Consider the following 17,428-nt stretch of genomic DNA (forward strand, 5'->3'; position numbering starts at 1 on the left):
TTGAGTATATATCTTGAGTTGAGTATCTATCTTGAGTTGAGTATCTATCTTTGAGTTGAGTATATATCTTTGAGTTGAGTATCTGTCTCTGAGTCCAGTATCTATCTTCTGAGTTGAGTAAGTTTGAGTAGTTTTGAGTATTCCTTGAGTTGAGAAAGTTTGAAAAGAGGTAATTTATTCAGTTTATTCCAGTTTTTCTTCTAGCCTATGTTGTTTAGCTTTCCAGCTTACATACTCGTACATTCCACGTATTGAGCCATTTGGCCTGCATCTTTTTATGATGCAGACACAGGTATTCAGGATCATCAACAGGAGATTCGTTGATACATCCAGGAGTTCCAGTTAGCTATGACAAGCCTCTTTGCTTCCGGAGGAATTCATTTACCTTTCAATTGTATCAGTTGTTAGGAGGTCGTGGGTCTTGTCCCAGCTTCCATCTTTATCAGTTAGAGGCTTCATAAATAGACAATAGAGTTTCAAAAATCTCTTCATTTATTTTGTTAAATGTTTTGAAGACTAAAGTTGCCTTTTATGGCGAGTTGTATATATATTCTATTATGCAGAGTTTTCTTTTGAGTTAAAGATTTGTAAAGTTGAGTTTATAAACTCTTATTCAGTTTTAAGCTCTTGTATGCTTAAGTTAGTATTCCGCTTGGAGTCAGCCAGGATGAGGGTTCGCTTGGGGACTAGCAATGGTCTTCGAGTGCTGGCCACGTCCAGGGTGTAGGCTCGGGGCGTGACAGAAACTCTTAAAGGTGTCATAACAGGGAAAACAGGGGAAAGTTTGAGGGCTATAGTGAGAGATATAAGCAATAATTTAAAATCTGTAAGAGATGAAGAGATGGATGCTGCTGCTCAAGACCTAATTCAACTTTGTAGGAATAGTAATAAGTGAATCTTATGATTCAACTTACCAAATAATATTGTATGTGAGGTGTTTTTGTTTGTCTTCAAAATATATTGAGGTTGAAATAATGAGAAAAACATAGAACACCATGTGTGATTCAAATTTCCATGTAAGATGCTACGTATGATGCATATGCCTATTTGTTCAACTTTATATATGTTTAAGTTTCTACGCAGAGGCCAAATTAAAGGGCATTTTTATGTATTATGTCTATAATATAACTAGTACAACAATAACAACATGATTCTTTGTCCCAAATATTGTTGGGTTGGCTATGTTTATTTCACATAAACATTACATCAACTATAATCAATCAGCATAAATGTCTAACTCAACGGGATTATCTAACAAAGCTATTGAATCAGACAAAAATGTCGTAGAACTTCCCATGATCTGATGGACAATCGGTTGAGATTGAAGAGTCTGAGGAGGTACTTCTAGCGCTTCAACTTCGCCTTCAAGCATTTCTACTACTTTACTCATTGAAGGGCGTTGTATCGGATTTGTTTGTATACACCATAATGCAACTAAACTCAGCTTTCTAGCCATCTTCTTTTCATCATCATTCGCTCCTTCATCCACCACAATCTCTTTCCCTTTGTTGAACTTATCGTAAATATTATAAGGAAAGTATTGGCTGGAATGCTCTTCATTTGCAACTTCATTTATCTTCAAGTCCAACATTTCCATTAGCAGCATTCCGAAGTTGTAAACATCAGCTTTGTACGAGATTGCTCCAATGCTTCTGCTGATCAACTCTGGAGCAACATATCCAATCGTTCCACGAGCAGCCGTGAGAGTCACAATGCTCTTATCTGTTGGATATAATTTCGCAAGCCCAAAGTCAGAAATCTTGGGAATGAAATTCTCATCCAAAAGAATGTTGTGTGGTTTGATGTCAAAATGCAAAATTTGTACATCACAGCCTCGATGCAAATACCCGATTCCTCGAGCCACTCCTAGAATAATGTCATACTTCCTCTGGAAACTTAACAGAGGACTTCCTTCTTGACTCGTGCTGATGTACTTATCAAGTGATCCGTTGGGCATGAAGTCGTAAACAAGAGCACGCTTTGTTCCCTCAACGCAATACCCCACGAGTCCAACCACGTTGACATGATGAATCTTTCCAATGGTAGCTACTTCATTCATGAAATCTTGCCCACCGGCTTTAGGCTTGCTCAACATCTTCACTGCTGCATCTCTTCCACTTTGAAGCTTTCCTTTGTACACAGTTCCGTAACCTCCCTCGCCTAATTTCTCTTTGAATCCTCTGGTCATTCTCTTTATGTTGGAGTAATTATATCTGATTGGCATGAAATTGTTTTGTGTTTGCAAAAAGCCTTCAATCGTATCATACATTGACAAATGCCTCCTTTTGAATTTGTACACAAGAAATGCAATTACCAACGGAAGGCCGATCACAAATTTTGCTACCAAATACACTGCACGTTTGAGAAATCATAGAAAGTAACTTCCCCTTAGGCCAACAAAACTTAGAAATGATAAGGAGATAGAAGGCTATGCTTTCAGAAATATTGCTATTAACAACTTTCTATACTTAACACTATAAGGTACACAATCTTTACTTATATAATCATGACGTATAAAGGATTCGAAGAAATTAGTTACTTCTATTAACATCTTTACTAATAATTTTGTATTTCGAATTTTTGTGTCGTGCTCACTTTTATGCCATTTAAACACATGATCAATGGAATGATAAGTTTTGTGCAGCCAAATAACATACAGCTTAATGAAGGGATATATAAGTAATAAGAGCTTACTCGGGAAAAGCTGAAGTAGCTCCACAGTGATGCTCCCTGGTTTGATTAAACTGCAAAATATTTAGAATGAGAGATCAATGGAGAATTAAAAGCATATGTAGAGAAAAGTTTGAGTACTCACCAAGAATCAATAAAGCAACACCTACAAAGACATGAAGAAATCAAATTGTATTGAGTGAATCCATTGTTTTCCTAATAAAGGAGAAAATCATATATAGTAGAAGTCTTTACTTATCCTTTCTTCGAAGCCCCAATGCCGATAATAGAGCTCAAAGCCATAAAGGATTGCTTGATGAAAATCAGAAAGGGAAATGTTGTTAATATTAGGCCATGAGGTCAAGCCTATAAACTCCGCTCTGCATCCATCACTCACTTCAGAGACATTCATTTCTCCAATCTTTAAATAAGTATATCTGCTTAATTTGCAGCCACTAATTTCCACAAATGTCGAAGAATTATTAACAGCAAACGTACAGTTGAACATGAAGATAGGCTCAGCTTTTGTTTTATAATATCCATTAGTATACGTATATGATTGAAAGTCTCTATTGTATTGGTAGAAATTAAGCTGAGGTCTGAAAGAACATAGATCATCTTGTCCTTGTGTTTGTAAAGTCGGATCAACCAGGTGAATTGTCCGATTATCATAGCCGATGCGTTGAACGTGCAGCTTTTTGGAGAATAACCATATAACTGTTTGGTTACCTTCACAAGCTAATTCAATTCCTGAAAAACGACAATGTTTTGGATCGGTGTTTAAATGAAAAGGGTAGTTTATGTTATGGATATCGCCACAAGCAGAAGGAGGACAGTAGTGTTTGCTCTTCCGAGCATGGCATGCTTGCAGAAAGATGATTTGAAGGATTAATATAAAGTATTTAAGCTGAGAGTTTCCTTTAGACATTTGTGTATTACTCAGGTTCGGCTGAGACTTCACAATAATTGTTGTTATCATATATAAGAGTAAAAATGCAATTAAACCATCTAGCAAGTTGAAGCTTTGTGGACTTTTCAATTACCAATATTACTCCTTTGGGTCCCAAGCCAATGGAAGACTTGTGTTTGGCCTTGATGGGGAAGTTGCAATTTGATGAAGGGCCCTCAAGAGGAAGACTTTGCGGTTTACCAATTTATTAGTGAGGGAGATGGAAATGTCATGTTTCCCCCATATGCCAAACACACCTTTTGCTCAAATTGTGTATTTGTGTTGAACAGTTGTGACTTTATATATTTATTTATAGGTATAATACATGAATATGCCTTTTATATTTATGTCCTCCAACTTAGGGTGTGCACTAATACACTTGAACTTGTGTAAAGTTGAACAAAGACACATGCGTCCTACATGACAATTTGGGTCCTATGTGATGTCCTACATGTATTATGTCATGTAGGACTCATAGGGCTTGACATTCGGTAAATTTGGTTCAGTTTCGATTTTTTTCGGTTTTTGATTCTTGCATAGGTGTACCGAACACCAGACCGAAATAATTCAGTTCGGTTCGGTTTTTGTAGGATTCAAATTTCCTTGTAAGGATGCCACACAAGATGCGTGTTTCTATTTGTTCAACTTTATATATGTTTAAGTTTCTACGCATAAATGTGAGTTGAGGCCAAATTAAATGGCATTTTTATGTATTATGTCTTTAATATAACTAGTACAACCAGGGACGGCTCAACGTAATCGGAGGCCTAAAATGAAATCTTAATTAGAGGCCTAAAATCTAAATAAACTTCACATGCAGTTATTTAAAATTTATTTTTCTTACATTTTTAAATGCAAAGTATTACTTAATATTTTTTATATATATAAATGATTTATTCGATTTCTTTTTCAATTATTAGTTTTAAATAAGATTTTATTAATTCAACGTTGAAAAATATTATTTTACTCGGGCAATCATTATATGAATTGTTAACATAGTTCTACAAGTAATAAGTTGACAAATTTCAAATAAATATAAGAGTTAGAACCATAGCTTTGATGAAGTTGATAATTTGATTACCCCACATTTTACTATGGTTGTTGTAATGCTTGAAAATGTAAGAAGAAATGGAAAAAGAATTTACAATTCAATTTGTTCAAACACTTTTCGACTATTAAATGATATTTTTGATAGAATATTACTCTAATTTATCAACAATTTAAAGAAGAGTGTAAAAGGAGTTAAAAAGAAAATAATGTGAGTATTAGTAGAGAGAGTGTAGGAAAATAAAACAATATTTTCTTGATTTCTTCTAGTTGAATGGGGTTGAAGAGAATAAAATAATAATTTTAAATATATACTTTTTATCATAAATAATCAATGTTTTTCTATAAAAAATTAACACATAATTTATTTTTTGTAAAAAATTGAGGCCCCCTAAAATTGGGGGCCTAAGGCCAAGTCGTCCCTGGGTTTAACAAACCTTGGATAAGATCCCTAAATGACTAAACTATCCCCTTATTCCTTTTCCTAAATTTCTTTTGTAATTTAATTTCCTTTTTATTTATATTGAAATGGTTATAAATGTTCTTTTTTAATTCTCCAAATTCGTATTGTGTAATTTAATGATTTCACTAAAAAAAAATTCTCCATTTTTCTTGACTTTTTTTATTCAAGATAGTTTGTCAATTAACCACTTGAACTTTTTTTTTTTTTTAAAAAAACAAGCTTTAGGTATTGAACAATTTAAGTAGTCTTAAATCTATGTTAAGTTTAAGATATACTTGACCAACAAAAAATTAGAAATACACCGTGTCATTAATGATCTCCTTAAAAGTGGTACATCACACCTTAAAATTAATAACAATTTTATGTATATATATATATATATATATATATATATATATATATTTGACTTAACTTGTTAAATGGAATAGAAAATCCTACAAAAAAATAATATTGTCCGGCGGTTATCTACCTTGACCCAATTACATGAAATTAACAATCTCATAATAACATAAGGGTATAATAGGAAAGAATTTTTTTGTAGAGTTTTAAACCAAACACAAGATTAAGTGGAAAGTAATGAACCAAACACTTGACTACAAATAATCCCTGTGTAACACCCCGTATCCGAAACATACCAAAAATGCAGATTTTGAGAAGTTGCAGGTGCAACCCACGGTTGCCATCCACGAACCGTAGGTCAGACCACGACTCGTGCTAGTGGTCCTTGGTTCACCACTGCAACCCCTCCCTAAACCCAGCTCAGAAAATTGGCTAAGTCTCGACCCACGGACAGACCCACAGTCCGTGGTCTGTGTCTGTGGATCGAGGCCCCCTTGACCCAGCCTTTGACGCAAATGACGGCTGACCAATACGGACCATCGTTCGATCCACGGTTCGTAGGTTTGACCATAGGTGAGGCTCAACAGCCAGTTAGAGGAAAATTATTGATTGGGTCAACTTAAAATAGTCATAACTCTTAGCACAAAAGGAATTATATGTCCCATGACCTATGATATGATAGATAATTGAATCCTCTTTCCAACGCCACCGAGTTTGCTAAAATCTGACCTCCGAGTAAAACGTTATGCTCTTTTTAGTGCAGCCCTATCGGGCAGACTTGACCTACGACTCCAATCTACAGACCGTAGATTGACCTACGGCCCGTAGGTCCCGTCCGTTGATCACTCCGACAACAGTTAAGTCAAGGGTCTTTTAGTCTTTTCCTATTTCGTTGGACCCTAAGCTACGTCGTTTAGACCCTAAATTATGAGGTTTTGGTTAGTTTAAGCCTAGAAACATAACTAGAACTTACCTAAGTCAAATCATTAATCAAAACTTAGAAAAATTAGAGCGTAAGAGGATAAGAGAGGTCAAGAACCCTAGTTCAAGAACGCAACAAGGTTCCATCAACTCCTACCCCGTAATCTAAAGATTTCTCCATGGAATTCGTCATCAGGTATGTGGGATTTCATTAGTGGGTTCCTTTCACCCATTAGGTTCTTAGTTTTCAGTTAGCTTCTTGATTCCCTTATTATGACTAGACCTAGGGTTTCTTGAATGTTAGAATTGTTGGGTTCCTAGCTGCTAGAATGATCCAAATCAAATTAGTACGTTAATATTCAGTTTAATGCATGAATTCCAGAACCTTAGCTATGTATTTCTTTAGTTCTTGAATTACACATGTTAGGTCAGATACTTTAGTTATTCAGTTATACATGCCACATCAGTTATTAATGCATCAATATCAGTTTAATTATTGCATTCTCAGTTTGCATGTTCAGTTTGAGCTATCCAGTAACTTACAGAAATTCAGTCATAATGTGTTAATTACTTAATCCATTGGGAGTAGCATAATATAGAGTTGGACTAGGGTTCAGCGTACCCAAATAGTCCCAGAACTACTAGCCACGTAGGTTGTAAGTCCCCTCTGTGGGCATCATTTCGGTGATCACGCCAACATGCCTCTATACCTCTGGCATGGTATATTGGGTCCTCTCGATGAGGTTTATACATCGGACTCCACATTTAACTCGTGTGGTTTTATTATTGGTTATTAGTTGCTCCCACAGTTCAGTCAGATCCTATTGCATTGACCATTTATCAGTGTATCCAGTATTCAGTTTCAACATGCTATAAATTGGTCACTGCATTCAGTTATCTTAGCATTCAGTATATATATCATGTTAAGATTATGTCATTGCTTATTTGCTTTGTTCAGTTATATGTTATTTCAGCTATATTCTATCCTGCATGCTCAGTACCCTTCAAGTACTGACGCATACTCTACGCTATATCTTCTCATGATGTAGGTTCAGGTTTTCAGCATCCAGATCACGCTTAGATCTGTTCCCGATCTCCAGTTCAGCAGAATCAGTGGTGCATCCTCATTCTCCGAGGACAATATTCATGAGTTTCTGTTCAGTATTTTAGTCTTTTAGTTTCAGTTTTTCTAGACTTAGTTGGCTGTCCTAACATTTCTAGTAAGTTAAAGGCTTTTTTCAAACATAGTTAGATTCAGCTTAGTATTGAGTTAATATCTTTTTTGTATTAAACTCATCAGTTTTCATATATCTCAGTTATAGTATATGGGTATTCCCCATCTTTTCATTTTATTTATGATTTAACTTACGCATCCGTTTATTATCTTTAGTATGCTCATGATCATGCCAACATGGTTAGCTTGGGATCACTAGTGGTCCTAGGTCCCGTGTCCGCGTCTCGGGGGTAGTCTCGAGGCGTGACAAACTTGGTATCAGAGCACTAGGTTTAAGTGTACTAGGATGTCTGAAAAACCGCACTAGGTAAAGTCCTTTTCATGGATGTGTAGTGCGCACCACATCTAATGAGATGGAGGCTACAAAGTGTCTTAGAGCTTTATAGCTACATTTTTTATATTTGCGCTTATACGCTATGGAGTATCTAATTTGTATAGATCGCAGATATCTGATTTGTATAAAATCGTGGCGATTTGTATAAATCAGGCGTCTATATCTAAGAAAATTGTGTTTTTATATGAATATGTTCCTTGTGTTAGGTTAGATTAGCGAGCGAGATTAGGAGAGAGATGAGAGATGCGAGCGAAAGAGGGTAGAGAGTGGAGAGAGGTGAATTGTATATGTATATCGGTTAGATAATTATTAAAAAACTTAACTATACAAGTTAAGTACCTTAATTACCACTATATAGCAATATTTTTTTTTCTGCCTATATAACAATATTTTTTTTTCAAAGTTGTGTTTTACTATTAAAAAAAGGTAAAAAAGTAAAAAAAAAAATGGTTGATTAATGGCCCACAATTTCCCAATATTTCTCAAATCTTTTACCTTCCATGATTTGCTCAAATTGGTTATAAATATTTTCTCCTATCACCAAAAGGTTTCTTAACAAAAATAGAACTCTCTTTCTGTTCATTTCTGGTCCATTTCAATCATGGATACCAATAATTATGCAATCCTAATTCACCATAAAGGACGTTGGGACGCATCGGGTATTAGTGATAATTCAATATTTGATTGGTATTACTTTTTTAATTAGTTTTTGTAATTGAAAAGTTGATGGTTACATTGTGATTACTATGATTGATATTTGATTTTGTATTACAATGAACAAAATGACGTTGCAAATATATTGAAAACTTGATGGTTCATTGTGAGTACTATGAGTCGTTTATTCATTTAATTAATGGTGTAATATATATATGTTGTTTATGTTATAAATCAGTTTCATGTTCATATTTTTTTTATTAATTCTTTGATTTTTTTAGGGTTATGATAATCGGAATACAAATATATTTAGTGATAATATATGTTTTGATAATTGTTTTGGTGAAAGTGAACATATTTTAATTATCAAATGTTGGACTGCATGTTAGTTGTACTACTGATTTTATTTGTGTCATTCGATATTGGTTTTCTTGGTACTAATGATGGTAAGCATGTTGATTACCTGTTGGTACATAACTATGGTGTATATGGTGTAAACAACAGATTTAAAATTGCGTTTTAGCTATTATGAGTTGTTTATTTATTTTATTAATGGTGTAATATATGTTGTTGTTGTTATTCACCAAATCCATGTTCATATATTTTTTTATTAATTCTTTGATTTTTTTTTAATGATTTTGACAATCGGAGTACAAATATATTTGTATTACTAAAATTCTTGGTGTCATTCGGAATTGATTTTCTTGGTACTATTGTTGGTGAACATGTTGATTAACTGTTGGTACATAGCTATGGTGTATATGGTGTAAGTAAACACCATATTTAAAATTGTGTTTTAGCTATTATGAGTCGTTTACTTATTTAATTAATGGTGTAATATATGTTTTTGTTATTCACCAAATCCGTGTTCATATATTTTTTAATTAATTCATTTTTTTTAGGGTTTTGACAATCGAAATACAAATATATTTAGTGATAATATATGTTTTGGTAATTAATTTGGTGAAAATGTTGACTGCGTGTTTATTGTATTACTGATTTTCTTGGTGTAATTTTGAATTGGTTTTCTTGGTACTACTGATGGTGAACATGTCGATTACCTGTTGGTACTACCTGCTGGCCACCAGGTAACGACCGAAAGAAGGGATTCAACGAAGGAATACAAGAGGAGTAAAATTCCTTGTAGTAAATGTGGTACATCAGGGTATAACAAAAAGACGTGCCCAAAGTTTGCGAATCAGAAAGAATAATGATGTATTAATTTGAACTTTTTTTGTTGGTGTTATGTAAAACTTCTGGAATTTTTTATGAATGATAAATGTAGTTTTATCCAACTTTTGTTTATTCTTGATAAGTGTATTCATATTATTATTGATGCAATTAACATGTCTCTGGTATTGTAATGTTTGGCTGAAATTCTGGTATTAACTACCAACCTGGAATCTTGAAAATAAACAATAGGATGTAACAAAAAATAATACACAATGTTAATTTGAAAATTTTGGTATAATGTTTGAGAAATACCAAAAGTTTTAACCACCAATAATGATTATCTTATTATAATTGCTAACACGTATAATTTTGGTGAAATAATCACAAATTGTGGTGTATATAATGGCTGATATTTTGATATTGCCTACACACCTGAAAGATTGAATACGAAAATTTAATAGTTTTATTTCAATTGATATACACAATCGGTTTACTTTTGGTGGAGTAAGCACAAAAATTTGTAGAAATGTTTAAGTATATATTAGCTGTCAATGAAGCCCCACAAGAAAACTAGCACTTAAAATAAGTGAATTTTCAATCTTAATCACTGAAAGTTGAATTTCTGTAAATACAATAAAGATCAATTCTAAGGTCACACATATAATTTCACAATCTGAAATTAAAAAAATAGGACCATATCTTACTTTTCCCAGCAACCAAATAGATAAGGGAAAAAGAACACAATAAACTTAACGAAAAGGCAAAATACAAGTAAGTATCAACTTCCCTCACTAACACACTGATTTCGAGAAACCAAAAGCAAAAAAGTGCCGAAAAACTGAAAATAAAAAAATCACATGAAAACTCACAAAATCATCGAAATATATCCAAAACGCAACTAAGATACCATCCAAACGTAAAACAAGGGAATAAAATCCATAAAGAAATACATTATGGGTGTACTATCAACACCCATTACTTGTTTATTAAGTCGAGGGCTCTTGCGTGGAGTCTTATCCATCAGTGGAGGAATATAATTCTGATCGGAAAAGAACTATGGTGGTTTTGGTTGTAAAAAATAAGGACTTGAAAAAAAGTGGAGGTTACAATTTTGTTCTTGATATGTAATACAAAGAAAGATGGAGATTGAAATCTGAAAAGTAGAAGATGAATGGTTTTTACTTGGAAACAATGAATCACCTAGGTAAGAACACCAACTTTATTGAAAACATAAAAGGTTTTATAAAAAAGGAAGCAAATAAATTGATCCCAACAAAATAGTCATTAACTCATGAAAAGTAAATATATCATGTACATGAAAACGTATATAACCGGGACTATTTAGGAGGGATAAAATTGAAAATTCTTAAATACCCTAATTATGCTCCACATGAAAAGGCACATAATTTAAAACCATAAAAAGATAAAACCGAATAGAAAGAGAAAATCGAGAAAAAAAATACATTAAAATAAAAATTAATAATTATTTTGTTATCTATGTAATTTAAAAACTCTTTATGTAATTCTATATATATATATATATTGATTTTAAGTTAATTAAAGTCTTAACGTGTATATTTCTGTAATTTTCCTAATTATATATATGTAACTACTATGTGTATGCATCAATTATTGTGTTTGTATATCTGCATAATATTTGAATTTGTATACAATAAAATTGAGTTAATATACAATTGAATCGAGTTAAAACATTTGTATTTGTATATCAAATCTCTCTCGCTTTATACAAACACAAATTATACATTGTAATTGTATAATTTGTGTTTGTATAAGCGAGAGAAAGAGAGAGAAAGACAAAAGAGAATTGAGCAGAGGGAGATTTGTATAATTAGTATAATTATAAGTGTATAGGATGGAGAAATTTGTATTTGTATATACAGTCCCTCTCGCTTTATACAATTGTGTTTGTATAAAAGTGAGAGAGGCAAAGGAGAAACTGAGAGTGGCTAGCGAGATTCAGGGGAGAGAGGCGAGAATGGTAAAGTGTTTGCTACGAATTATAATTAAATGAAACTGTAGTCATATCATTTATTTTGAATTAATAATTTGCTATAATGCACAATTTTCCATATAAATAAAGCTATGAAATAATATACAACACGTACTCAACTAGCTCACAACCAAGTTGAGCACCTAATAATAATCGAGTAAACTAGCCAAATAACAAAATATAGATTATATATTACAAGACGTAACAATATTTTCAAGTTTTCCATACATAGCAGTAGAATTCTAACACTATCTAACAATTACTATTAAACGTATCTATTTAAAAAATATATATATTAAATTATCTATTTTAAAATAAATACAAGAAAAAAAAACTAGCATCGTGCTTCCATAAATATAGGTTATGGGAAATTGAATCGTGCATCTATAAATATAGTTTTTGTGTAACTGACCTATATTCTCCTTTCATTTCTGCATCTTTTATTCTTTCTTGAGGTTTTATTTTCAATATCATATTTTAATCATGTAAAATAATAACATTTGCTCAATATTGATTCATCATGGAGGTCAATGGGATGCGATAGGTTTGTTTTTAATGTATTATTATGGTTTTTTTTGACGTTTTGTGAATTTTTTTTTTCATTTTTTGACTTGTTTTTATGAGGTACTATTTTTGGTTTGTAAATAAGCGCATCTAAAGATATCAAAGTATTATATTGATATATTTGTAGATAATTTTTACTGTATAAATATTGAATTTAATTATGTGATCTGATTTAACCGCATTAAGGTATAATAGCATTTCTTGACGTTTTATTTTCGTTTTATTACTTGTTTATTTGATTTGCTATTTTTTTGGTTTTTAAGTAAGCGCATCTAAAAAATATTAAAGTATTATATTGATATATTTGTAGGTATCGTTTAATGCAAATAAAACTCTACATTTATTGAAAAAATATGTTATCATATTTAACTGATTTAGTGTATAATATTCATATAAAGTAAGCTTTTATCATGTCATTTATGTTCAAGTATATTTTTAGTATAAATTTTGGTTTTGTGCTATTTGTATACTTATGATCGTATATTGATAATTTTTTATGGTGTATAATGAGCTATATAATTTTACAAAGCTATTTAATGTAAAAAAAAAAACATTTAATTATATAATTTTGGTATAAAATTGGTATGAAATTTGAATTGGAGTAATACTTGAGGTGCTATAGTTTATGTCTTAAAATTATACGTATTAACTGCTTTGGAATTTTTTTCTTCTAATAAACTTTAACAGTGTTTTGTGATGTATATTCTTTTTGGTGATTAACGTACTTGACAACCACATTACATTAAAATTTCATTCATTCTCAGGTAGATATGTTGAGTACCATTTAGAAGGAGTTATATATAATTCAGACACGAAATACATTAGATTGGTTGCTGCTATTGCAGATCAACTCGGTATAGACACAACAGTTGATGAGTTGAATATTATGTACTTGGTAAGCGATAGAAGTCCACCTATGTCAATACACAATGATATGGGTATGCATGTTTATCTCAACCAACGGAGGGTAAATGCTGATTTTTTTTAGTAAGTATCCATTGTGTATAACTCTTAAAAAAAGGGCAATGGTTGAAGATGAATATGGTCCTATTATTGAACGCACAAATAATGTTGTTGGTGAAATCAATGGTGTTCCAGATTTATATTCAAACAATTCAGTGCGTTTGATTGGGATGAATCCTATTGAATATATTGATACTGTGGATGACGAAGAAAATGATATCATTAGTGATGCTTCAGATTTTTCTGTGGATGTGAAACAAGTTTACAAAGATAAAAGTGTACTAGCAGAAGTGATGAAGCATTACGCATTTGTCAATAAGTTTACATTCAATGTTAAGAGATCCAGCTCAACTTGGTAATTATTTTAATGTTCTCTTGCAGGTATTATCATATTTTTTTGATGTTTGAATACTAACTTCAAAATTCACTTGTTCTCTTGCAGCTATTATCTTGTAAGTCCATCAAAAAATTGAACTTGGTTCTTGAAATCATCAAGTCTCAATCAGTCTGGACTTTTCAAGATAAGGAAATATTGTGGTACTCACACATGTTCTATCCGAGAGAGAATATATGCAAGGCGCCAAGGAATTACTGATGTGGCCGATATTCTGGTCTTGGATAAGTTTATAGATACAAAAAAAAATATACACACCAAGAGATATTGCTGATGACATGCTGAAACTTCATGGTGTTACATTGAGTTACATGCAAGCCTGGCGATCAAAGGAAAAAGCAATAAAGATGTTGCGAGGAGATCCAATGAAATCATATGCAAGAATACCAGCTTATTTTTACATTTTGGATAAGCATTATCTTGGTTCAGTTCTAAGTTTAGAGAAAACCAAAGACAATAGATTTCTATTTGCATTTGTTGCTTTATAGGCATCAATAAGAGGATGGGAATATTGCAGGCCTGTAGTAGTTGTTGATGGAGCACATCTGAAGTGTTCTTATGGGGGTACCATTCTTATTGCAAGCACGTTGGATCCAGGAGGTATGTCTACATATTTTACTAGTATTTATAAAACCTTTTAACTTATATTGTTAGTGACTCCTTTAATATTTAATTATAAAATTCAATGTTTATTAAAATCTTTGTTTTAAGTATTATATGTGTATAAATTTGGTATGCAAAGAGGTCATATTCTCCCACTGGCATATGCTATCGTTGATTTTGAAAATGATGCTTCGTGGACATGGTTTATTGAAAAGTTTAGAGATGCATTTGGAGAAAGACAAAATATGTGCTTCTTTTTAAATAGGCATGAGAGTATATGGAAAGGTACATCAAGAGTATATCCTGGTCTGCCTCATTATGCATGCATTTGGCATTTATGGTGCAATTTTATCATAAAATTTCACAAGAATGTTGAAGATTTGAAAAAGCTTTTCTTTGCAATGGCAAAGGCATACACACTTCAACAATTTGAAGAATTGATGAGAAAGGTGGACGAAATCAATAAGAAGATAAGAAAATATTTATTTGGAATAGGATATCATAAATGGACAAGGACACATGCAACTGTTAATCATACATGGTTAATGACCTCAAACATAGCAGAATCAATAAACAACATCAATCGATTAGCACGGAAACTTCCAGTAGTATCATTGTTGGATTTTATGAGAATAACAATTCAATCGTGGAGTGCTAAACATAGCGAAGAGGCTGGGCAAACCAAAATTGATCTTACTGAACCATACAATAAAATACTTGAAGATAACCGTGAGATATCTCACCGTATGACAGTAAGTTTCTAATTCTCTAAACATTTGCAATGTTAATTTTTGAATATTTTTGTAACTAAGCAAGTTCTGTATGTCTTTTGATACTTTTGATACATGAAAATTGTTTTAGGTAAGCCCATCAACACAATTCCTACATACAATAACTGATGGAGCAAGACATTTCACAGTGTGTCTACGAAGTAGAAAATGTAGTTGTGGACGTTTTCAACTGGATGAGATACCATGTGGTCATGCTATGCTGCAATTGCACACAAAAATAAACATGGAGAGGACTATTGTTCTGAGTTCTACAACAATAAAAATTTCCAAGATGCATATGTAATTCCAGTTGAACCTCTTCCATGTGAGAGTACATGGGAAATACTGCCTCATGTGCTGGATCAAAATTTATTACCACCAGATTATAAGAGAGGGCCAAGGAGACCACCAATGGAACGCAAGAAGTCATATAGCGAAGGAAAATTCAAGAGGGCCAAGGTAACATGCATCATATGTCGTCGCGAGGGGCACAATAGGACGACGTGTGGTAGATATCCACCAGATGCATAGTTTATGATCATATGTTTGTGATTGTTCTATTTATTTCTTTGTTTACAAACAATTGAACTATTTTTTTGTTATTTCTAGGTGATTCATCTATGTTATTAGTATGTTTTAAGGATTCTATTTAAGTTTATGAAATACAATTTAGTCAAAAATATTATAATTATATATTTTTTGTTACCGTGACATAAATTTTAAAGACTCAATACCTGCATCTGAAATGTTCATTCCAAAATTATCAACTCCTTGATTTTGTGTTGCATCTAAATTTAAAGATGGAACAAATAGTTTGGGAATGATCTGTAGATCCCCTATAAAATCATACAAGTCATATTAGAAATTATAATGAGTATACAACAGTTATTATAACAGGTTTTTGAGAATAATCACTTTGTATAATTTTGATATATAAAGTGATTATAATTGAGGAACCAAGTTTCTATATAATTTATAAAGACTCAATACGTCTATCTAGTGAATTCTTATTAACACAATCAACTCGTTGATTTTGTGTTTATTTAAGTGAAACAAGTATTTTAAGAATATTTAATTGTTCGCAAAAAACCGTATAAACAACATTGAGAGATGAGCATTAAATATGATAATTATAAGCAACTTGATTGAATCATCAAAAAAAACTTTGGTATGATCATCATCCTTTGTGTTTAAATTTTTCAACTCTTCGCATGATCATCAATCTTTCAATACAAACTATATTACATAGTGTAACAATTTTTATATATAATAGTTGTACGTATAACCATGGAATGACTGCTTTAATTAATAATATTGTTATATAGAATCGTTACAAAATAATTTGTACTCTAGTATTGCTATATAGTAATGCACCATATCTCTTACGGTGAAGTTTTGGCATGAAACATTGACTTGGAATTTCAAAAACTCCATGTGTAATAAGTTCAGCAAATACGCATGCATAAAGTCCACTATCACTGAAAACATTGAAAATCTTAAAATTGGAAGCTTATGAACTATAAACATCAAATATTATTTATAAAAAATAAAAAGGAGGCACTGGCAGGTCGAAATTGAATCTTTTAAACCTAAACTAACACATAAAATTGAGCACAGACTATCAACTTCACTTCTTTTTAACAAGTCTATTATCATAAATGGTGAGCTCTATTTAATAATTGATATTATCATAGAACGTATTCAAAATTACACTAAGTTCAGAATTTTAATTATCTACTTCATTTTGGACCTACTAAGATGAAATAAAAAAGCGACAGCTAAAAGTTTGGATTAAAGAAAGAATGGATTCCTTAGATAGTAGCTAGGTCAGAAGTATGAAGTGTGTAAGAAAAGCGAGTTGAAAACAGAATTGTTATGTAGTGTTGTGTTGCAACCGAGGATGGAGTTGGTGTTGTAAACTCCTGTGCTTTATGCGAAAAACTACAAGAATCCAATGAAAACAAACACTCACTAACATTCATTCACAGGGATGATGATGTTATCAACTCTATCCCAAGGGATATTGGCAATCAAATTGTAACCCCGCATATATTGACCAACACAATGGTTAGGAGATATTGAACTCATATCACAATTTGATTCTTCCCACAATATTTCAGCTCCCAACAACCACGACATAAAAACAGAGTCTGTGGTGACATATTTAGTACGAATGTTTAGCCTTTTTCCGTAAATAGTACATAATGACATCAACGTGCTGTTTCAATATAAACAATCAGTAAATACTAACATCTAAATGATAAAAACAGGATTAAAAATGTACATATTAATTGCATACAATATGACTAACATTTTGTTTTTAAAATATTATGATTTCA

General features: G+C 32.1%; 2 protein-coding genes across 9 annotated transcripts in view; one reads left to right on the top strand and one right to left on the bottom strand.

Moving 5' to 3' along the window:
- The window catches only part of LOC125844341 (beta-D-glucosyl crocetin beta-1,6-glucosyltransferase-like), a 133,912-nt gene that overhangs the window by 27,803 nt on the left and 88,681 nt on the right, over nucleotides 1–17,428 (top strand). The gene's annotated exons all lie outside the window — the stretch shown is intronic.
- The window catches only part of LOC125844329 (rust resistance kinase Lr10-like), a 368,189-nt gene that overhangs the window by 26,189 nt on the left and 324,572 nt on the right, over nucleotides 1–17,428 (bottom strand). Inside the window, exon 4 of one of the 8 annotated variants that reach the window (XM_049523631.1) lies at nucleotides 2,152–2,352. The exons of 6 other annotated variants lie outside the window; for them this stretch is intronic. In XM_049523631.1, coding sequence (XP_049379588.1) covers nucleotides 2,152–2,352 — 201 coding nt within the window. Of the gene's footprint in view, nucleotides 1–1,147; nucleotides 2,353–17,428 lie in introns of those variants that run through there. One more of the 8 variants, XM_049523629.1, reaches the window with a different exon arrangement.

The sequence above is a fragment of the Solanum stenotomum genome, chromosome 11 (assembly GCF_019186545.1).
Source record: "Solanum stenotomum isolate F172 chromosome 11, ASM1918654v1, whole genome shotgun sequence".
NCBI lineage: Eukaryota > Viridiplantae > Streptophyta > Magnoliopsida > Solanales > Solanaceae > Solanum > Solanum stenotomum.